This window comes from Hyla sarda, chromosome 7 (assembly GCF_029499605.1).
Source record: "Hyla sarda isolate aHylSar1 chromosome 7, aHylSar1.hap1, whole genome shotgun sequence".
NCBI classification, from domain to species: Eukaryota; Metazoa; Chordata; class Amphibia; order Anura; family Hylidae; genus Hyla; species Hyla sarda.
In genome coordinates this window covers 228719405-228744354 of record NC_079195.1, presented here as the reverse complement: position 1 = coordinate 228744354, position 24950 = coordinate 228719405, and the positions used below count along the sequence as shown (strand labels likewise).

General features: G+C 40.8%; 1 protein-coding gene across 2 annotated transcripts in view; it reads right to left on the bottom strand.

Moving 5' to 3' along the window:
- PLPP3 (phospholipid phosphatase 3) overlaps positions 1 to 12636 on the bottom strand; it is a 77328-nt gene extending 64692 nt beyond the window's left edge. Inside the window, exon 1 of one of the 2 annotated variants that reach the window (XM_056533007.1) lies at positions 12077 to 12636. In XM_056533007.1, coding sequence (XP_056388982.1) covers positions 12077 to 12215 — 139 coding nt within the window. In that variant the 5' untranslated portion in view covers positions 12216 to 12636. The remainder of the gene's footprint in view (positions 1 to 12076) is intronic. The other variant, XM_056533006.1, reaches the window with a different exon arrangement.
- Between the last annotated feature and the right edge of the window lie 12314 nt (positions 12637 to 24950).

Below are 24950 nucleotides of genomic sequence, written 5' to 3'. Positions count from 1 at the left end.
AAAAAAATGTGAAACCTGCTGCAGCAAATCCCGGTCATGTGTTCTGAGCTTCTTATCACTATGGTGCCTGAAGACGTGAGGGAATCCTTGGTAGGTGAATTCTGCAGGGGGACCCTCCTGACCTCTTCCCTCCTACTTACAGGCTCGGACAAGACTTTGACCCTGGTTGCTGCCCGCAGAGCGTCCCTACCCTCCGGCGTCCATATATCTTAGTTAATTTGTAACAGATCCAGGAAGGTTTAGAATGGTAATGCCAATATTAGTATTTCCACTGAAATTCCCCAGGGCCTATACGACCTTGAATGGTCCTCTATTCTCCTCTATCTGGTCCTGGGAAAAGCTGAGTGACACCTCATTCCCTCCCAGCAGGCATTCTTCTCACCCAACATTTCCAGACTCACCTCTCTCCTAAATAGCTGAAGAAAAAAAATCATGCATATCCAATAGGTTTTTCAAAATAACTAACCTCTAGGTGGCGATCCTATCCTAAAATTTGTATAGATCTTTACAATGTAAAGATTTACAAATGTCTCCAAGGGTCTTTAAAATAACTAAACAATAGGGGGCGGTACAATCCTCAATTTCTTAAAAGATCTCTACAATCTGTAGATTTACAAATGTCCAAAAGTGTTTTCCAAAATTACTAACCACTAGGTGGCGGTACAATCCTCAATCTCTAAAAGATCTAAACAAACTGTAGATTCACAAATGTATCATGAGAGTTTAGAGTTACAACTACTAACCATTCAAAGGATTCATGTATGTCTTAAAAGTTTTTCAAAATTACCAACCACTAGGTGGCGGTACAATCCTCAATTTCTATAAAGGTCTATACGATCTGTATATTCACCAATGTATCATGAGAGTTTAAAATAACAACTATACAAACTTAAATGGTCCTCTATTCTTATCTATCTCATCCTGGGGAAAAACTCTGACACATCATTCACTCCCAGCGGACGTTCTTCTCGCCCAACATTTCCAGACTCACCTATCTCCCAAATAGGTGAAAAGTTGCCTTACTCCTTCCTTGTCTGGGTTTCGACACCCGGCATATTGGTTGTCTTCCAAGTTGTTGCCCTTCTAATTTGGTTAGAAGCTCAAATACATTTAAAAACAAGGAATATTCCACATTGTGTTACAGATACGTAGACGACATCTTTCAGCGAATCGCACGTAATGTGACTTTAAAACTGGCAAATTTTCTACGGCTCAGTCTAAACTTTAATAAACTTTTAAAGAAGCATTTACGGGAATCTGGATTCCAGTAAAAGAAATAGCGCCTGAAGCTATTAATAAATAAGAAGCTTTGACTCCAATGGTAACTATTAATGATACATATGTGAAAGGTATTCCATAATAACCAACCACTAGGTGGCTGATTCAATCCTATATAGTGTAAATGTCCAATCTGCAGCCCTCCAGCTGTTGCAAAACTACCACTCCCAGCTAGAGGGCCACAGGTGTGACACCAAGGCTATATAGGATCCTTCAGCCATAAGGATAACAGTGTCTGAAGCCCTTACACTCATAGTGTTCTATTAAGATCTATACAGTCTATAGATTTACAAAAACAAAACAAGAACGTTCACCCAACCTTCTGCAATTACCTTGTATAAAAAATAAACAAAAAGTAATGCCTATGCAAAAGGTTTTTCAAAATCACTATCCACTAGGTGGCGATGGAATCCTGATGTGTTATAAAGAACTATAAAGTTCATGTATTTACCAATAATTCATGGGAGTTTAGCATTACTCGATCAACATTGTAAATATATATATATATATATATATATATATATATATATATATATATATACATACCTACTGAAAAGGGCTTATGATATAAATAACCACTAGGTGGCAATCCAATCTGAAAAATCTGAACTGTATTATGAGACAACTAATAACAGCGTTAATAATGTATGTATGTCCAACAGGTTTTTCAAAATCTAACCACAAGGTGGCGATCCAACGTCCAACTAACCTTACAAAGAATTTACCTATGTCCAAAAAGCTTTTCAAAATAAATAACCACTAAGTGGCGGTACAAGCCTCAATTTCTAAAAAGATCTGTACAATATATGGATTTAAAAATGTATAATGAGAGTTTAAGATTACAACTACTAACCCTGCTTAAAATTCAAAGTTCTTCAAAATTATTAACCACTAGGTGGGGATACAATCCTCAATTTCTATAAATATATCAATATCTATACATTCTGAATATTTAGAAATGCATCATGATGGTTTAGAGTCACAACTACTATTCTTTTAAATAATTTACATATGTCCAAAAAGTTTTTAAAAATAATTAACCACTAGGTGGCGATACAATCCTCCCTTTCTATAAAAATCTATACATTTTGAATACTTACAAATGTATCATGAGAGTTTAGAGCAGTGTTTCCCAACCAGGGTGCCTCCAGCTGTGGCCAAACTACAACTCCCAGCATGCCAGTTGGGAAACACTGGTTTAGTGTTACAACTACAATCCATTTAAAGAATTTACATATGTCCAGAAAAAGTTTTTCAAAATAACTAACCACTAGGTGGCGATACAATACTCCATTTCTATAAGGATCTAAGTATTCTATTGCATTACAGTGGGAATCCTGGCAGTTTAGTATGACACCTCTGTCCATTTTAGGAACTGTCCAGAGAAGCATATGTTTGCAATGGGGATTTTCTCCTGCTCTGGACAGTTCCTGATACCGGCATCAGGTGTCAGCAGAGAGCACTGTGGACAAGACAAAAAAGAAATTAAAAAAGAACATAATTTCCTCTGTAGCATACAGCTGCTAATAAGTACTGGAAGGGTAAAGATTTGTTAATAGAAGTAATTTACAAATCTGTTTAACTTTCTGGCACCAGTTCATAAAAAAAAAAAAAAAGTTTTCCACTGGAGTTCCCCTTTAAGTTCTAAGTGGCAGATTGGGGGCAGCAGGTGTATGTGAATCTATATGCTCATTCATTCTAGATCTGCACCGGATTAGGCCCCATAACCGTCCCTATGAGGAATCATATGACCGGCTGAAGGTCACCTTCAAAGCTGAAAATCAGATTCCACTTACAGGGTCTCATATTGCCGGAGATCAAAGGCAGCAGACTCCGCTCTATAAGAGTATATATGATTTTTTTGTTCTTTTTTTGCAAAAAAATTGAAGTAGCAAAGAAATTCTGGAGGGGAAATCTGGTATAGCGTATACTGATACTGTATATATCACTGCACGGCCAGTTTCCAGACCCCGTCAGGCCTGTCTGTGCAGCCTACAGACCCCCCACCCCTCCTCCTTCCCCTTTAAAAGATCAGCAGGGAGATCCAGTTTCCATGAAAAAAAAGAAACTAATTAAGAAAAAAAATAGTCAAAAGTAACTACATTTCTCTTAAAAATTGTAACCACAAAAGGGGGATCAGGCGTTACCTGCTGTTTCATTAGGAGTTTCCTGGAAAGTTTAAATTTCCCATTCGGTCCGTCCCCACATTACAGACATGTTCAAGTTTATTATATCTCCAGACGCTGGGTCCCTAAATGGCCCGAGTGAGGCCGCGGCAAGGTGGACAGGGGATCAAAAATCAAAGATCAAAGAGTCAGCACTGCACGGTTGGTAAAGGGTTAACCCCCCCCCCCCCCTTTCCTTCTCTTAAAGTTATTCCAGATGGTCCCGAAACCTCTTCCACTGTAGCAAGACAGGAATAAGAAAACATTTCTGTAAATATTATTAACTGGGTGGGTGGAATTACTCCGATCTGTTGTCCGGCATTGGTGAAATAGTTGGGATTTTCCAACCACCATCAAAGTTGGTTGATACCATCTAAGACTATGGAAAAATGTAGGATGAAGAAAGTGGTTTTGTAAATCCTCCCGTCGCGTTTCTACCAGGGGAAGCCTAGAAGTGCTCCCACCTGTCAATCATTCCCTAAGAAAACTTTGGTTCCAGAAGGAACATAATAGACAGTGGTGAAAAGGTAGGAAGACCAAGGTGATGCCTGTGCAGAGCCGTACCAGTCTACGAAACCTCCTGCTAACCCCTCGGTCACCAGATGGTGCACTCTGGGGCTCTGCCCACGGTTTCTGGTCATTTTCAACCATTATAATCTGTCAGGGAACATTGGCGTTGAGTGGAAGCCCTGGCTCTTATCTAACATGTCCTAGAGACTACTATCCTCATCGTCTCTTGACCCTCCCAAGAAAAGCCTAGACATATTAGTCCTTGTCAATCACTAAGAAGACATTGCAAATGCCTTGTGTTCCTCACATCACTAGATGACCAAGGTGCTTAAAGGGGTACTCCACCCCTAGACATCTTATCCCCTATGCAAAGGATAGGGATTACGATGTCTGTTCACAGGGTCCCGCCAATCTCCTTGCTGCACCCGGTGTTTGTTTAGAGCATTGTGTGCAGAGCCGGAGGCTCGTGACATCACGGTTGCGCCCTGCTCGTAACATCACGGCCACATCCCCTTAATGCAAGTCTATGGGAGGGGGCGTGGCTGTGACATCACGAGCAGGGCGAGACCGTGACGTCACAAGCCTCAGACAAGCATCGTCAGTCAACCGGCAAGGAGCGAAGTTTGCTCTGTGCACCGGATGTGTGGGGTGCCACAGCCAAGATAACAGGGGTCCCCAGCGGCGGGACCCCCACAATCAGACATCTTATCCCCTATACTTTGGATAGGGGATCATATGTCTAGGGGCGGAGTACCCCTTTAACTTCATTGACTGTCCACAGCCGTACCAGTCTACATAATCTCCAGACCATTCCCACAATGACCAGATGGTGGGTTCTGTCCACACTTTCCAGCCATTTGTGGTCTACAGGGAATATTGGGTGTTAAATAGCCCTGGTTCTTATCTCAATTACCTTTTTACAACCTCTATCCTCCTCAAACCAAAGGTGGGTATCGCTTAGTACCGAAACCCATCGCACTGGATTGTTGTGATTTTTTTTTTTAGCATGGTATGATGGTCTTCAACATGCAGGCTGCACCCACCGTCCACCAGGCTTGACTATTATGGGTGATACCGAGGCATGGATGATGTAAACAATGCCAATGTTTTGGGTTTATGCAGTTCCTTTAAGATGCAGAAGAGTCGCTGTTGAGGCTTTTGTCAAGACTTTTCAGGGCGTCAAAGACCATCATAATGAGTGGCTGTAGTCATTATCCATAAAGGACAAATTGGCTCTTACAGTTTACTGTAAACACTAACACGCATTGAATGGTGGCTTCTACTCCATTTCTCTGCACTTTTCCCTGACTCCAAGGGTTCCACAGTAGTAAAAACAAGAAATCTAGAGACAAGATAGATGACTCCCACCGGGTCAGGCTGAGGAATTTTTGCAATAAGGAAGATCAGAAGTTACTAATGAAACGTTTGCCACCCCCTGACAAAGCAAACATCTAGTTGACAGTCAATGTCTCCGCTCGTTGATTTACAGACGAAGCCTAAGACGTCAAGACACCATAGACTTTATGTGAAGGCATGAACCATGTAGTCAGCCTCCAGCTAGGTTCCCTACCTGGACGGCAAAGGTTCTACGGAAGATAATGCAAGATCCTCATAGTATTAGGGTGATGGGTTCTGAAGGTCCTCCATATGGGTTTGCTTTGGTTCAATGGCTTCCTAAAAACTAGGAATAGACTGCAAGTTTCTTCTTGGGACAGGGACAGAAGGGAACTGTCTATAGCAGTGGTCTCCAAACCATGGACCTCTAGAAGTTGCAAAACTACAGCTCCTAGCATGCCCGGACAGCCGATGGCTGTCCGGGCATGTTAGGAGCTGTAGTTTTGAAACATCTGAAGGCCCACCATTTGGAGACACTGGTCTATACTGATTATGGATGTCCCGATACCGATACTGGTATTGGTACCAATACTGGATATTTGCACGAGTACTTGTACTTGTGCAAATGTCCCCGATACCTAATCCGGGACCCTCATCTGCAGGTATCATGGAGGTGCCGAACTATGCAGCGCGCCCAGTAGCTGAGCGCGCATCACAGCCAGGACCTGTGGCTAATGCCGAACATCACCGATCGCGGTGATGTCCAGCATTAACCCTATAGATGCCATGATCAAAGTTGATCGCGGCATCTAAAAGTCCTTAAGTTAACTGCCGATTAACTCCGGGATGCTGATCGGGATCACTGCGGTGAAATCGCGGTGTCCCTATCAGCTGTGAGGAGGGCTGGAGGTCCTTTACCGTGCTCCGTGTCATCCAATCATCGCACCTTAAAGGGGTACTCCGGTGCAAACCTTTTTTCTTTTAAATAAACTGGTGGCAGAAAGTTAAACATATTTGTAAATTACTTGTATTAAAAAATTGGGATCCTTCCTGTACTTATTAGCTGCTGAATACTACAGAGGAAATTATTTTCTTTTTGGAATGCTCTCTGATGACATCACGAACACAGTTCTCTCTGCTGACGTTATTATAATAACGCTTTATTTATTGTTGTCCTTAGTGGGTTTTGAACCCATGTCCCCAGCACTGCTAACCACTGAGCCACCATGCTGCCCTTAGCATACATTTGCTATGCATGGTTGCTAAAATGGACAGAGATGTCAGCAGAGAGCACTGTGCTCGTGATGTCATCAGTGTTCCAAAAAGAAAGGAATGTCCTCTGTAGCATTCAGCAGCTAATAAGTACTGGAAGTATTAAGATTTTTTAACAGAAGTAATTTACAAATATGTTTAACTTTCTGTCACCAGTTGATTTAAAAGAAAAAAAGTTTTCACCAGAGTACCCCTTTAACTGCAGCCAGCCATGGCAGGCAGTAGTAAAGGAGCGCCGATAACATTGATCAAATGTAGTATCGGCACTGATCAAAAAAAGTATCGATACTCGTTCTTAAAAAAATGGTATCAGGGCATACCTAATACTGGATATTGATAATCTAGTTGGTTAGATTGTATCTATTCTTTGCTTCTGAGCCCTTTGTGCGATGATATTTAGATCTTCAACACCTTCTTTCTGATCCCATTTCCCAGTCAACCCCAGGAGCCATCTGCACAATGTCACCCGATGCCGATAGCATAAGGACATGGTATGTCATAGCCATAAACTGAGAGTCTAGTGACAGTAAAGTATCCTCAGAGGAGCCACTCGCCAACACTCAACTGTGCTAAGGATCCTGGGAGACGCCCGTTTCATATAGAAGACATCTGACCCCTACCCACGTATGGCAAAGAACTGGAGTCGAAAAATGCTGAATAATTAAATTCAAAGCCTAAAACCACAAAGTAAAAAGGATCTGGCAATGATCTGATGATTACGGCCAGAGATTATCTGGGGCGGCTTGGGATTAGCTCCTATATTTGGAAAGTTTACAGTGCAAACGTCAAGTTAACCTGCCAAGTCTTATCTCCTCTCGTGATACTATTATCTAGAATCTGCGCCTTTAATCTGGACGGACAGTGCATTGATGCCTAGGTAGTCAATGGAAGAGCCTTGAGTATGGGCAGAAGACATATAGTAATGTTTCGTTATTAGATTCTTGTTTTTATTTTGCTGGATGGAGCGGAATGTTAGCAAACCATGTGGTACGGTGTATAGCTTAGGGAAACCAGTGCAGTATATCGTACTGTCATGATTTGTATGATTTTTAATTATTGTATGACTTGTAATGACGACTGAATGATTGTAATGGTTTGTTATTTTCGCAGGATAGATCAGAGTGTTAGAGTAGCATGTGGTACGATGTATAGCTTAGGGAACCTGTGCTGTATATTAAACTATCATGCTCTTTTAATTCATTGCATGGTATGTATTGTAGTGACGACTGAATGATTATAATCTGTTTTCGACTTTGGTTCTTATTTGGCAGGATGGAGCGGAGTGTTAGAGTAGCATGTGGTACGATGTATAGCTCAGGGAACCTGCATTGTCATACTTTGTATGATTGTAATTTATTGTAAGGCTTATAATGGACGACTGAATGATAGTAATGCTGTGTTATTTGACTATGGTTTTATTTTGAAGAATAGAGTGGAATGTTAGCGTAGCATGGGGTACGATGTATAGTTTAGGGAACATGTGCTGTATATTGCACTTTTTATGATTGTTATTTATTGTTTGACTTGTAATGACGACTGATTGATCACAGTATACAAAGCATACAAAGGATACAACATAACCAACTAGATTTTGGATCATCAGTGCCTCTCCAATCACGGCAGGGGAAAATCGGTGCGATCAGCTGTAACCCAAGCCCTTCTTCATCATGCAAACGGCTTACACCAGCAGTGACAGAGAGGGAATGAGATCTCCACTGTACTGGATGGACCCAAGCCAACATAGACTGTATATCAAGAGTGGGGCGGGGGGAGCGCTTACTCTGTTTAAAGGGCCTAATGCTATCCAATCCTCCAAACCATTCTCAGTTACATGGGATACAATGCAAACCAGATGTCAATTATATAATGATTTATGGATCGGGCTCAACTTTAGAGACCCCCCTTAAGTCAACTTGAAATATCTCCTATTGACCGGCTACTTACTACACTGTTGACATGCAGCTTAAAACATTGCAATGTGCGTAGGGCTTCTGTGACCTTTGGAAAAGGAGTCACTGCGGCTGCTCTTGTGGTTGTGCCGAATGGGGGGGGGGGGGGGGCATTTGTCGGGGATGCTCTTAAAGCGACAGCATATGGCTGGGTCAAATGCAACAATCATGTCATGATCCTATATCTAGTAAGTGACGGCGGACCCGGCGCCTCTTGCTTTACTCCTAGTTATCGAGTTACAGCCCATAGTAAGCTGCAGATTTTATGCTGGAATGAAGGGTGGGTGGTGGGGGGGGGGGTGGAGGCATCTAATTGTGGTTTTGGAAAATCATTTCATAAGTGTTGTACAGCTGAGTGGAGGAGAAGTCATACATCGGTGATTGCAGAATGCAATGTGGGGAATCCAGACCAAAGCGGCAAAAAAGGCACAAGGGATTTTTTTTCTTTGAAGATTTTAAAAGGATTTCTATAAGATCTGATAAGACTTGAAGGAGTCCTGCTCCTCCAGAGACACAGGCACTGCCATAACATGCAGCCAGCTACTCCCTACTAGTGCACTGCCCCCCAACCTGGTGCAAAACTACAATTCCCATCATGCCCGGACAGCCGAAGGCTGTCCGTGCATGATGGGAGTTGCAGTTTTGCAACAGCTGGAGGCACACTAATTGGGGCAAACTGACCTAAGGCTGTCCGGGCATGCTGGGAGTTGTAGTTTTGCAACAGCTGGAGGCACACTAATTGGGGCAAACTGACCTAAGGCTGTCCGGTCATGCTGGGAGTTGTAGTTTTGCAACAGCCGGAGGTACACTAGTTGGGGAACATTAACCAAAGGCTGTCCGGGCATGCTGGAATGTGTAGTTTTGCAACAGCTGGAGGCACACTGGTTGGGGAACACTGACCTAAGGCTGTATGGGCATGCTGGGAGTTGTAGTTTTGCAACAGCTGGAGGCACACTGGTTGGGGAACACTGACCTAAGGCTGTACGGGCATGCTGGGAGTTGTAGTTTTGCAACAGCTGAAGGCACACTGGTTGTGGAAAACTGACCTAAGGCTGTCCAGGCATGCTGGGAGTTGTAGTTTTGCAACAGCTGGAGGCACACTAATTGGGGCAAACTGACCAAAGGCTGTCCGGTCATGCTGGGAGTTGTAGTTTTGCAACACCTGGAGATACACTGGTTAGGGAATGCTGACCTAAGGCGGTCGGGGCATGCTGGGAGTTGTAGTTTTGCAACAGCTGGTTAAGGAGGGTTGCACTAGTTGCGCCTCTCCCTTATACAGACTAGGACCACACCGTAGTGTGTACAACTTCATCTGTATAGTATATACAGCAAAAGCTACAATCTAAACATACACAAACACACAAAAAGCAAACACTCCCAGCAGATGGTTCGACCATAATGAATGCCATATACAGCTGGGCGTTGTAGTTCCGCTCCATCTATGTCCGCAGGGTCCATATGGCAAGAAACCCAACAAATCTAAATCAATGGCATCTTCAGGACACAATAACCGGTAGATCAGGATTTTGTTGGGTGCTTTCCACATATTAATCACACACTTTCCCTTTTTTTTTTTTTTTTTTTTTTTTTGGGCTGTGACAATTTACACCACAAAGTGAAACTCAACACTGCAGATCCACCAGGGGATTGGAACCTTCAGTGAAAGTTTGCAGAAAGTGAAGCAGGATACAATGTTGCACATCACATTTTCCTTACACACAAAAAAAAATATATTTACTGAAAATAAGGAAGGGGAATGAAAATAATGTGTAAAAGGTGAATAACACTGAGACTGTGGAACCAGATGAGCACAAGACTACACTAAAAGTATGGCCTGATGTCAAAGTAGGGGTGTAATGCAAACAATTACATAGAAGTACAGTATAATGCAACATAGTATATAAAGCAAAGATATTGCAACATATTAAACAATGCAAACACAAATCAAGGCGAAATATAATGGCATGCCAAATAGACCATGCAAACACAGGATTATACTGTACAATGCAAGTAGACTATGATGCACAATAATATGCAATGCAAACAGAATAAAATGAAAAAAAAAAAATAAAATAAAAAAAAAATATATATATATATATATATATATATATATAATATAGTGCAAACACTATGTACTGCACAATACTACACAATGCAAACAGGATATAATGCAGATATAGTTTAGTGCTGGAAATAATATACAATGCAAACACAATATAATGCACAATATTATGCAATGTAAACACAATGTTATGCATGGTATAATATAATGCAACATATGTGGTGCAAACACAACGTAATGCACAATATTAGACCATGCAAACAGAACAGAATACAAAATATAATAGAATGCAAACAAAAATGTAACATGCACCATATTGTACAATGCAACCAGAATGCAATGCCTAATAGAGGGTAATGCAAACTGAATAGAATGTACAATATTATACAATGCCATGTAATGCATAATGCAATAGGAGTATAATGCACAATCATATACAATGCAAACTTGATATAATGCAACAAATAGATAAAAAAAATTATATAGATTTAAAAAAATAATAATATTAAATAATAATATAAATATCAGGGACTATTTGCATTGTCAGAGGAGTAAGTGCCAGAGAGAAGTGAACCCCCTAACCTTGGACACCCCAGCTACTGAAAAACTACAACTCCCAGCATGCCCTGACAGCCTTCGGCTGTCAGGGCATGCTGGGAGTTATAGTTTTGCAGCAACTAGAGAGTCACAAGTTAGGAGAAAGACTACTACAGGACTCTACAGGCAGTGACAGTGTATGCTTAATACAATAGGAGTATAATGCACAATAATGTACAATGCAAACTTGATATAATGCAAAAAAAGAGATACAAAATATAATTATATAAAATAATAATGATAATGATGATAATAACAATAATAATAAAAATAATAATAATATCAGGGACTATTTGCATTGTCAGAGGAGTAAGTGCCAGAGAGAAGTGAACCCCTCAACCTGGGACACCTCAGGTACTGCAAAACTACAACTCCCAGCATGCCCTGACAGCCTTCGGCTATCGGGGCATGCTGGGAGTTGTAGTTTTGCAGCAACCCGAGAGTCACAAGTTAGGAGAAAGACTACTCCAAGACTCTACAGACAGTGACAGTGTATGCATAATACAATAGGAGTATAATGCACAATAATATACAATGCAAACTTGATATAATGAAAAAAAGAGAGATTAAAAAAAATATATAAAATAATACTACTGATGATGATAATAACAATAATAATAAAAATAATAATAATAATATCAAGGACTATTTGCATTGTCAGAGGAGTAAGTGCCAGAGAGAAGTGAACCCCCCAACCTGGGACACCCCAGGTACTGCAAAACTACAACTCCCAGCATGCCCTGACAGTCTTCGGCTGTCAGGGCATGCTGGGAGTTGTAGTTTTGCAGCAACTAGAGAGTCACAAGTTAGGAGAAAGACTACTGCAGGACTCTACAGACAGTGACAGCCCCCCCCCCCCCTTCCCCTCCCCTCCCCAGGTTTAAAGGGAAACCCAAGCCTCGACTTACCGACTATAAGGCAGAATAGATCCAGGAAGATGAGGAGGATCTTCTTGCAGTTGCCGGTGCCATTATTGTTGTTCAGGGTGGTGCTGCCCCCATTCCTGCTCTCTGGCACCATAGCCTTGTCATACTTGTAGTTCTGCATGCTGGTGGAGCAACTGGAGACTATCTTCTTGAGATCCAGGCTGCCCAGCTTTGCCCTCTCTCTCTGCTGTCACTCCTCTGACTTTGCCCTCTCTCCTGCTGACAGTCCCCAGAGTACAAAGTCCCTTTTCCTGTTTAGGATGTTTTTTTTTTCCTCCCAGTTATAGCACAAAAATAAAAGTTTGGAAAAGTTTTTGGAAAGTTGTTAGAGGGTGATCCAGGGGGGTTAGGGGGGTACAATCCAAGGATCCAGGGGGGCTGGGGGTGATCGTGCCCAGAGCTCCAGGCTTCTCCTGCACAAAGGCTGAGGGAGTTGTGCAGATAAAGAAGCTTCTGCTCTGCTGCTGCTCAGTCCTGCTCCTCTTGCACTTTTTATTCCACAGCTCTGGTTTCCAGCCCCCTGAATAGTGACTGCCTGCTCTTGGCTCTGATGGGATTCGACTTGTTCAGCCCCCTTCCTGAAACTCACTTATACATATGATAATTAAGAGCACATTTGTTTCCAGCAGACAGAATTGAAATCCAGGGCTGCGTTCGGCTCAAAAGAATGGAAAGAGCTCCCCTAGCGGTTACACTTGAGAATTGCACACAAACTTTTTTTTTTTTTTTTGCAACTTAGTGTAAACTCTAAAAAAAAAAAAAAAGAAACTCCTCCTACAAAGTGACAAACCTTCTCACCTAGTCTCCTTATAGAGGGCAGGTAGCAAGTTTGGGGAGGGGACTGGGGCTGTTCTTGTAGCAGGACACCCAGAAATGTAAATCTCTTATGTGTGTGTGTTTTCTTCTTCTTCTTCTTGATGCCATGCATGTAGAAACCTGTAAGGAGCACCTTCTGCTGGCACGTCAAGAGGCTGGGCCATTAACACTTTCACTGCTGGGTCTTGGGCACTTGCTTCTGTAGCTGGGTTGTGGAATTTTAAGACTATATTAGAGGTCTAAGCAATAATAAAGAAAAGAAAAAGGAAAAAAAATAGGAAAATAATAAATAATAATAAAAAAGGAAAATAATGATAAATGAGTTGTGGAATTATTCGTTTATATTATAAAGTAATATAGAGTATAAGTAATAATAAATAATAATAATACTAAAAATGGGTTGTGGAATTTTAAGGCTATATTAGAGGTCTAAGCAATAATAAAGAAAAAAAAATAATAAATGAGTTGTGGAATTATTAGTCTATATTATAAAGTAATATAGAGTATGAGTAATAATAAAGAATAAATAATAATAATACTAAAAATGGGTTGTGGAATTTTAAGGCTATATTAGAGGTCTAAGCAATAATAAAGAAAAAAAAATAATAATAAATGAGTTGTGGAATTATTAGTCTATATTATAAAGTAATATAGAGTATGAGTAATAATAAAGAATAAATAATAATAATACTAAAAATGGGTTGTGGAATTTTAAGACTATATTAGAGGCCTAAGCAATAATAAAGAAAAAAAAAAGGAAAAAATAATAATAAATGAGTTGTGGAATTATTAGTCTATATTATAAAGTAATATAGAGTATAAGTAATAATAAAGAATAAATAATAATAATACTAAAAATGGGTTGTGGAATTATTAGTCTATATTATAAGTAATATAGAGTATAAGTAATAATAAATAATAATAATACTTAAAATGGGTTTTGGAATTATAAATCTATATTATTATTAAGTCTTATAATTATTAAGTATGAGTTAGAATAAAAGAAAACAAACAAACAAATAAATACATTAATTAATTAATTTATTATTAATAATAGTAATAAAAATTTATTGTGGAAATTTAGAAAAATGCAAAAAAATGGGTTGTGGAATGTTAAGTCTATAGTATAATTCTAAGTAATAATAAAGGGAAAAAATATATTAATAATGATAATAAAAACTGATTGTTGAATTCTAAGTCTATATTATAAGTGTAAGTCGTAATAAAGAACAAAACATGATACAAAAATGGGTCGTGGTATTCTAAGTGTAAGTAATAATAAAGAAAAAAATTAAAAAAAAATAAATAAACAAATAAGTAAATAAATAAATAAATTAATTAATGATGTAATAATAGTAATAGAAATGTATTGTGGAATTCTAAGTCATAATAAAGAAAAAATAATAATTCTTAAAAAATGAGCAGTGGAAGTATAAGTCTATATTATTATAAGGCTAAGTAATAGAAAAATAATAATACAAAAAAAAAATTATAGTAATAATAATTAACTAAAAGTAACAATAAAGGTGGCAAGACTGGCTGGAGTATGTAGTTCTCCAGTGGGCACAGCTGTCAGGGTGCACACGATTCTGATACTGTATTTTTATGCAGTTTGGATGATAAGGTTATGCTGGGTGTTGTAGTCCAGGTTGCTGTGTGTGCTTTGACATCAGGTTATACTCATATCTAAGAATGATATAGCACTACAAGCCTCAGCAGGCCAGAAATTATACAGACTGTGTTGCTTGGGCATGCTGGTAGTTGTAGTGTAATAGCAGTTGGCAGGCAGCTGGTTGTTGCTTTCTACGTTGCCATGAAGAGAAGTCACAGGTAGAATGGAGCCGTTGTCTCCTGGTTACAAAAGGGTTAACACCCATAGCTTCAGGTAATCTAGTGTTATATACTCATTAACTATAGTATTACAATACAACAGGTTTACAGCCTCTGTACATTGTGTTTACCTAAGTCACCTACCAGGGCGCTGCTCCCCAGGTCACTGAGGCTGAATACAGAACATCAATAGGTTGTCTCTGACTGTTACTGTATACAGTGTATATGTGTCCTGTGTATATGTGTACTGTTTATATGTGTCCTGTGTATATGTGTCCTGTGTATATGTGTCCTGTGTATATGTGTCCAGTGTATATGTGTCCTGTGTATATGTGTCCTGTGTATATGTGTCCTCTGTATATGTGTCCCGTGTATATGTGTCCTGTGTATATGTGTCCACTGTATATGTGTCCTGTGTATATGTGAGCTCTGTATATGTGTCCTCTGTATATGTGTCCAGTGTATATGTGTCCTGTGTATATGTGTCCTGTGTATATGTGTCCTCTGTATATGTGTCCCGTGTATATGTGTCCTGTGTATATGTGTCCACTGTATATGTGTCCTGTGTATATGTGAGCTCTGTATATGTGTCCTCTGTATATGTGTACTGTGTATATGTGTCCTGTGTATATGTATCCTGTGTATATGTGTCCTGGGTATATGTGTCCTGGGTATATGTGTCCTGTGTATATGTGTCCTCTGTATATGTGTCCTGTGTATATGTGTCCTCTGTATACGCTTCTTGTGTATATGTGTCCTCTGTATATGTGTCCTCTGTATATGTGTCCTCTGTATATGTGTCCTGTGTATATGTGTCCTCTGTATATGTGTCCTGTGTATATGTGTCCTGTGTATATGTGACTTCTGGATATGTGTCCTCTGTATATGTGTCCCGTGTGTATGTGTCCTGTGTATATGTGTCCTCTGTATATGTGTCCTGTGTATATGTGTGCTGTGTATATGTACCCTCTGTATATGTGTCCTCTGTATATGTGTTCTCTGTATATGTGTCCTCTGTATATGTGTCCTGTGTATATGTGTGCTGTGTATATGTACCCTCTGTATATGTGTCCTCTGTATATGTGTCCTCTGTATATGTGTCCTGTGTATATGTGACCTCTGTATATGTGTCCTCTGTATATGTGTCCTCTGTATATGTGTCCCATGTATATGTGTCCTGTATATATGTGTCCTGTGTATGTGTCCTCTGTATATGTGTCCTGTGTATATGTGTCCTGTGTATATGTGTCCTGTGTATATGTGTCCTCTGTATATGTGTCCTGTGTATATGTGTCCTGTGTATATGTGTCCTCTGTATATGTGTCCTCTGTATATGTGTCCTGTGTATTTGTGTCCTCTGTATATGTTTCCCCTGTATATGTGTCCTCTGTATATGTGTCCTCTATATATGTGTACTGTGTATATGTGTCCTGTGTATTTGTGTCCTCTGTATATGTGTCCTGTGTATTTGTGTCCTCTGTATATGTGTCCTGTGTATATGTGTCCTGTGTATATGTGTCCTGTGTATTTGTGTCCTCTGTATATGTTTCCCCTGTATATGTGTCCTCTGTATATGTGTCCTCTATATATGTGTACTGTGTATATGTGTCCTGTGTATTTGTGTCCTCTGTATATGTGTCCTGTGTATTTGTGTCCTCTGTATATGTGTCCTGTGTATCACTGCAAATACCTATAAACTAAGGACAAACAAGCAATAAATGACAAATATTGTAAGTGTATGAAAGTATATGAAGAATAAAGTATACAAGGTGCATCAACAATGAGTCACACAACAGGATAAGGCGGAATCAGAGAGATATCTGTAGGTTATATAAATTACTCACAAGGTAAATAAGATATTCAACTCATCACAGGGACATAACAAAGGGCAACAGTACTGATAGTATATGCTGCAATAATGTCATAAAACTAAGTCATCTGTACTGATATTACCTGAGTGATATCCTGTATTATACTCCAGAGCTGTACTCACTATTCTGCTGGTGAGGTCACTGTGTACATACATGACATTACTTATCCTGTACTGATCCTGAGTTATATCCTGTATTATACTCCAGAGCTGTACTCACTATTCTGCTGGTGAGGTCACTGTGCACATACATTACATTACTTATCCTGTACTGATCCTGAGTTATATCCTGTATTATACTCCAGAGCTGTACTCACTATTCTGCTGGTGAGGTCACTGTGTACATACATTACATTACTTATCCTGTACTGATCCTGACTTATATCCTGTATTATACTCCAGAGCTGTACTCACTATTCTGCTGGTGGGGTCACTGTGTACATACATTACATTACTTATCCTGTACTGATCCTGAGTGATATCCTGTATTATACTCCAGAGCTGTACTCACTATTCTGCTGGTGAGGTCACTGTGTACATACATTACATTACTTATCCTGTACTGATCCTGACTTATATCCTGTATTATACTCCAGAGCTGTACTCACTATTCTGCTGGTGGGGTCACTGTGTACATACATTACATTACTTATCCTGTACTGATCCTGAGTGATATCCTGTATTATACTCCAGAGCTGTACTCACTATTCTGCTGGTGAGGTCACTGTGTACATACATGACATTACTTATCCTGTACTGATCCTGAGTTATATCCTGTATTATACTCCAGAGCTGTACTCACTATTCTGCTGGTGAGGTCACTGTGCACATACATTACATTACTTATCCTGTACTGATCCTGACTTATATCCTGTATTATACTCCAGAGCTGTACTCACTATTCTGCTGGTGAGGTCACTGTGTACATACATTACATTACTTATCCTGTACTGATCCTGACTTATATCCTGTATTATTCTCCAGAGCTGTACTCACTATTCTGCTGGTGAGGTCACTGTGTACATACATTACATTACTTAACCTGTACTGATCCGGAGTTATATCCTGTATTATACTTCAGAGCTGTACTCACTATTCTGCTGGTGAGCTCACTGTGTACATACATTACATTACTTATCCTGTACTGATCCTGAGTTATATACTGTATTATACTCCAGTGCTGCACTCACTATTCTGCTGGTGAGGTCACTGTGTACATACATTACATTACTTATCCTGTACTGATCCTGAGTTATATCCTGTATTATACTCCAGAGCTGTACTCACTATTCTGCTGGTGAGGTCACTGTGTGCATACATTACATTACTTATCCTGTACTGATCCTGAGTTATATCCTGTATTATACTCCAGAGCTGTACTCACTATTCTGCTGGGGAGATCACTGTGTACATACATTACATTACTTATCCTGTACTGATCCTGAGTTATATCCTGTATTATACTCCAGAGCTGTACGCACTTTTCTGCTGGTGAGGTCACTGTGTACATACATTACATTACTTATCCTGTACTGATCCTGAGTTATATCCTGTATTATACTCCAGAGCTGCGCTCACTATTCTGCACTGTGTATTATTCCATCTAACCTATAAATCTCTTTGGATAAACATAACTCAGTATTTCTCTTTCTCACTGACCTAGAAATGACTTTGGTTTCTCACTTCTGGAGATGTCAATCAAGTCTAAGTCAACATGTTGTTCCTCGCAGGGTTGTTGGTGCTCCTCAGGTAGGTCGCCGGGTCCTGGTGAGTGGAGTCTGGATGACCTGAGTGTGATCCTGGTGACTTCTGAGACGTCCATTATGAGGAGCCATAGGACGCTCTCTCTGTCTAGACTCCTGAGGCTGCGGAGGACCCTGATAGACATCAGCCGCTATGTCTCCATCTAGGTCCTTTAGTGGTCTCAAACTGTGGCCCTCCAGATGTTGCAAAACTTCAACTCCCAGCATGCCTGGACAGCCAACGGCTGTCCAGGCATGCTGGGAGTTAAAGTTTTGCAACAGCTGGAGGCACAATGGTTGGGGACCTCTGTAAACAGATTTGTAAATTACTTCTATTCTTCTAAAAATCCTTCCAGTACTTATCCGCCCTGTACATAGGAACCCCCTGTCGTAAGTTTGCCCCCCTGTATATAGGACCCTACGGAGGGAGCTTTTGCCCCTGTATATAGGACCACCCTGTAGATAGGACCCCATGGAAAGAGCTTTTGCCCCTGTATATAGGACCACCCTGTAGATAGGACACCATGGAAAGAGCTTTTTCCCCTGTACATAGGACCACCCTGTAGATAGGACACCATGGAAAGAGCTTTTGCCCCTGTATATACGACCCCACTGTAGGTAATTTGCACCCATGTATATAGGACCCCATGGAGGGAGCTTTTGCCCCTGTACATAGGACCACCCTGTAGATAGGACCCCTTGAATAGAGTTTTGCCCCTGTATATAGGACCCTACGGAGGGAGCTTTTTCCCCTGTATAAAGGCACCCCCCTGTAGTTTGGAACTTACCTTGGCTCCCCTGCCTTCACCGAAGTCTTCAGCTTCTTCTCGCGGCCACTAGAGGCAGTAAACATCTTTACCAACATGACGGCATAATGACTTCCTTATGTGCATCCAAGGAGAAGTGACGTTCCCGGCCTCTAGTGGCCACATGCAGAGTCACTAGAGGCCAGAAGCCAATGGAGACCCTACTGCTAGGACGCGCTAGGATCCCTGCAGTGATTATACCCCACAGGGGTCCTAGTGTGTCCAGTCAGCACCTTTCCCACTGGACTGCCATGGTACACCTGGGAGTCCTCGCGACATCACTGGTCTAGGCGGCAATGCTACGGTAGCTCCAGACTGATATATATTTATATATTTTGCACTGATACATTGTAACAAACCAGCTGAACAGGTGAGAGATTTGTATTGCATTGCTATGTGAGATCGAGACTGATATATATATATATATATTTTTTTTAATTGTTGTTTTTTTTTCACACTGATACATTGTAACAAACCAGCAGAACAGGTGAGAGATTTGCATTGCATCACTAGACAGGTTGCAGTTCGCTCCACAGGCCCAAACAATGTCTGACATGTCTGGATCCCTGATCCCCCCCAGAGATAAGGGGCATCAGAAGTCAATGGCGACTGCCTATCTCTCCTTCATGCGCATTCTGCTGAGCTAACATGCAGGCTCTGGGGGAGGGGGCGGCATTCTGGTCGGCGACTATCTCAGTCTCCAGCCAGTATTTATAAGGAACCTCTTATAAAAGCCTCGGTTCCTCAGTTTGGACATTTCCCCCCCCCACTGGTTTGGGTGGGATGAGTCACCTGTGGAACTTGTGGTTTCCAGCGCAGTTATTACTATGGGTGCGTTCACGCGGCCGTCTGTCCCCGTTTTTTTTTTCTCCGTTTCGGTTCCATTTTTGCTGCTTGTAAACAGATTACAAACGGTTGTAAAATAGTCCAATTGATGTCAATGGGATTTTTTTTTTACAATCCTTTCACATTTGTACCCGTCTGCGCTCTTTTCCATTTTTTGTTTTTTTTTAGGGAGAAAAGACGGTGCATGCAGTATTTTTTCTCCCTTTGAAAAAAACGGACACAGTAAATTTAACATTGAAGTTTATGGAAAACGGATGAGCCTTTAAAGGGGTGCTCCAGCCCTAGACATCTTAGGACATCTTAAGATGTCTGATCGGGGGGGGGGGGGGGGGTCCCGCCGCTGGGGACCCCCGCAATATAGCATGCGGCACCCACCTCTTTCTGCTCCAGAAGTGCTGGAGGTTCTGGATCCCGACCACCGGAACAGAAGTCCGTAACGTCACGACTCCGCCCCCGTGTGATGTCACGCCCCCGTCCCCTCAATACAAGTCTATGGGATGGGACCCTCCAGCGCTTCCGGAACAGGTGGGTGCGCCGCATGCACCCCCCCCCCCCCCCGATAAGATGTCTAGGGGTACTCATCTGTTTGCATCCATTTTTTTCATTCCGTTTTTTGATCCGCTTTCACTTCTGAGAATGCAAAAAATAATGGATACAAATGGATAACATCCGTTTGTAACTGTTATTGTCCTTTTTTTTTAAATCCGTTTTTATTTTTGACGGGAGAAGAACGGGACAGGTCTAGACGGCCGTGTGAACGCAGCCTATAGCATTACAACGTAGCAGAACGAGCGTTACAATGTATCAGGGAATGGTGCACTGGACTGGTGTAGGTTGTGTGTAATTATATACACAGAAACCAAAGACAAAGGCGACAAATCCCATTGATCCCTATAGGATCTACATACAATTCATTTCTCCTCCAGAGATAAGCGGTGCCAGATGTGTCTGATACAATCCCCTTAGAAATAACCTGCACAGTAATGCTAAGCTAAAAGTGCCACCATGTAAGGCAAAGATTTCCCTGAAGTTGCAAAACTACAACTCCCAGCATGTTGGACTTTATAGTAGTATACAGTATAGGTCAGTGTTCCCAACCAGGGGTTCCTCCAGCTGTTGCAAAACTACAACTCCCAGCATGTTGGCCTTTATAGTAGTATACAGTATAGGTCAGTGTTCCCAACCAGGGGTTCCTCCAGCTGTTGCAAAACTACAACTCCCAGCATGTTGGCCTTTATAGTAGTATACAGTATAGGTCAGTGTTCCCAACCAGGGGTTCCTCCAGCTGTTGCAAAACTACAACTCCCAGCATGTTGGACTATATAGTAGTATATAGTATAGGTCAGTGTTTTCCAACCAGGGGTGCCCCCAGCTGTTGCAAAACTGCAACTCCCATCATGTTGGACTATATAGTAGTATACAGTATAGGTCAGTGTTTCTCAACCAGGGGTGCCTCCAGCTGTTGCAACATTACAACTCCCAGCATGTTGGACTTAATAGTAGCATATAGTATAGGTCAGTGTTTCCCAACCAGGGGTGCTTCCAGCTGTTGCACAACTACAACTCCCAGCATGTTGGAGTATATAGTAGTATATAGTATAGGATAGTGTTTCCCAACCAGGGGTGCCTCCAGCTGTTGCAAAACTACGACTCCCAGCATGTTGGACTTTATAGTAGTATATAGTATAGTTCAGTGTTTCCCAACAAGGGGTGCCTCCAGCTGTTGCAAAACTATAACTTCCAGCATGTTGGACTTTATAGTAGTATATAGTATAGGTCAGTGTTTCTCAACCAGGGGTGCCTCCAGCTGTTGCAAAACGACAACTCCCAGCATGTTGAACTTTATAGTAGTATATAGTATAGGTCAATGTTTCCCAACCAGGGGTGCCTCCAGTTGTTGCAAAACTACAACTCCCAGCATATTGGACTTTATAGTAGTATATAGTATAGGTCAGTGTTTCCCAACCAGAGGTGCCTCCAGCTGTTGCAAAACTACAACTCCCAGCATGCCCGGACAGCCGTTGGCTGTCCGGGCATGCTGGGAGTTGTAGTTTTGCAACAGCTGGAGGTGCTCTGCTTGGGAAATACTGGTATAGGTTATGGTGCAACATTCCAGGAGTTGGAGGATTAGTTGGATAAATAGCGGCAGGGTGGCCAAAATACCGGCTGTGCTGTAAAATACTGGCCAGATGGCAACCCTAGGCTCGTCTCATACCTCGGAGCGCTGGTCTCAGCAGTGACGGGCCGCACCACCAATCACCGGCCGCAGCGATGTCCTGCCTCAGCTGATGATTGGCTGATCAGGTCGACACTCCTGAGGGAGTCCCAGCGGTCAGACCCCCCATGATCAGACACTTATCACCTATACCCATAACCGGAGTACCCCTTTAATGTTTACATGATCCTGTTCCAACATGGAGGACCTGATGCCCCCGGGGCCCGTATTGCCCATTGTGGGCGTCTGATGACATTGATCCTTTTCTTCTATATTTACATATTTCTTCTTCTATGAATTTGCTCCCATCGGGCCCCCAGTGACTTGCAGCCACTTGTCAGAAACGTCTCAGGAATTCCCTCCCGGAGGTCCCCCTCACCTTATCTCCTCCGACCATCAATAACACTAAAACAATTAGCTGAATCCTACAAGGAAGAAAAGGAAATCTGCTAAAATATCAATGGCCGGGGCAGGATTCCTGTGACACCCTGCAGATAAAGGAACTCCTGATCTCCTCCAGCAGGACACGTTAACCCCTTCCTGCCCGCAGCCTTGTCTGAAAGGATCAGAGATGTCACTGATCTGAGGGCAAAAGGACAATGACTGGAGACACCAAGAGAGATACAGAGCAGATCATCTACAAGTCAGAGAAAGATAGAAGATAACCCCCTAAGGTGACCATCAATAACTCGTCTGCTCCAAACAAATCACAGCAGACGGATCAATGATCATGTGTCGTCATTTCTATCCAATGGAAATCTGTTCTTTACTTATGATTTACAGCCAAAGAGATCCATGATAAATTTGTGGCTACCTGCAGCCACCACTAGGGGGAGCTTTGGAGTTTAGTGCATACAAATGGATTTTTGAGTGTAAAGACAACAATAACTGCAAAATCTCCTAATATATATATAATTTATCTTTCTTTCTATGTCTTTTCTATCTATTTCATATCTATCTATTTATCTCATATCTATCTATCTCTCATATCTATCTATCTATCGATCGATCTCATATCCATCTATCTCATATCTATCTATCTCATATCCATCTATCTCATATCTATCACATATCTATTTATCTCATATATATCTAATTTCTATCTATTTATCTATCTATCTATCTAATATCTGTCTATCAATCTATCTATCTCATATCTATTTATCTCATATCTATTACATATCTATCTATCTCATATCTATCTATTTATCTATCTATCTCATATCTATCTATCTATCTATCTAGCTAATATCTATCTATCTCATATCTATATCATATCATATCTATCTATCTATCTATCTATCTATCTATCTATTCATCTCATATCTATCTATTTATCTATAACAAGTATCTTAAGTGTGGATACTTGTCCTCCCTGAAATTATTGGGTTTCATAGTGAACCTCCCCTATAAGATACATATTCGGCTCCATATCTCGGTATATAGGGGCAGAGTTCCCATTATGGGTCACATGACAGTTCCGGACATTCCGGTGATCTCTCCTATTTCTGTCTTTCATTTCCCTTTCATCTTGTAATTGAGTGAACTTGGCTTCCAGGATCACATAAATAACACCCTGCAAAACTACAACTCCCAATGGCCAACAGCTGTCCGGGTATGCTGGGAGTGGTGGTCTTGCATCAGCTGGAGGCACCCTGGTTGGGAAAACTGACTTATAAGTTTAAGCACTGAGATTAAGTGATGTTTTATCCCATTACTGTATGACTTGTATGAGAATGAAAACAGGAACTGAAAGGACCGGAGCAAACATGCAGACGCTTCCCCAAACTAGACGAGACCGTCATCATCTCACCCGTCCTCTGTATACAGCAAAACCTGCGCAGTCACAGCGAGAATACAGCCGAGTGGGGGCCCCACAGTTCACTCAGCGCAGTCATTGACTCTTTACTTTAAAGGATTTTTAATGGGTTGTTTTCCTGAGCAATTAAATCATCTCACATCCAAGAGCAACGATCTGCCCAGGAACATCAGAGGATTTACCCTGAACGATCACCTCATATTCAGCTGCTCACCTGACAAACTGAGATTATCATAATACCGCATCTAATGTACAAAAATATAACTACTATAATACTACTCCTATATACAAGAATATAACTACTATAATACTGCTCCTATATACAAGAATATAACTACTATAATACTGCTCCTATATACAAGAATATAACTACTATAATACTGCTCCTATATACAAGAATATAACTGCTATAATACTGCCCCTATATACAAGAATATAACTACTATAATACTGCCCCCTATATACAAGAATATAACTACTATAATACTGTTCCTATATACAAGAATATAACTACTATAATACTGCTCCTATAGACAAGAATATAACTACTATAATACTGCTCCTATATACAAGAATATAACTACTATAATACTGCTCCTATATACAAGAATATAACTCCTATAATACTGCTCCTATATACAAGAATATAACTACTATAATACTGCCTCCTATATACAAGAATATAACTACTATAATACTGCCTCCTATATACAAGCATATAACTACTATAATACTGCTCCTATATACAAGAATATAACTACTATAAAACTGCCCCTATATACAAGAATATAACTACTATAAAACTGCTACTATATACAAGAATATACCTACTATAATACTGCTCCTATATACAAGAATATAACTACTATAATACTGCTCCTATATACAAGAATATAACTACTATAATACTGC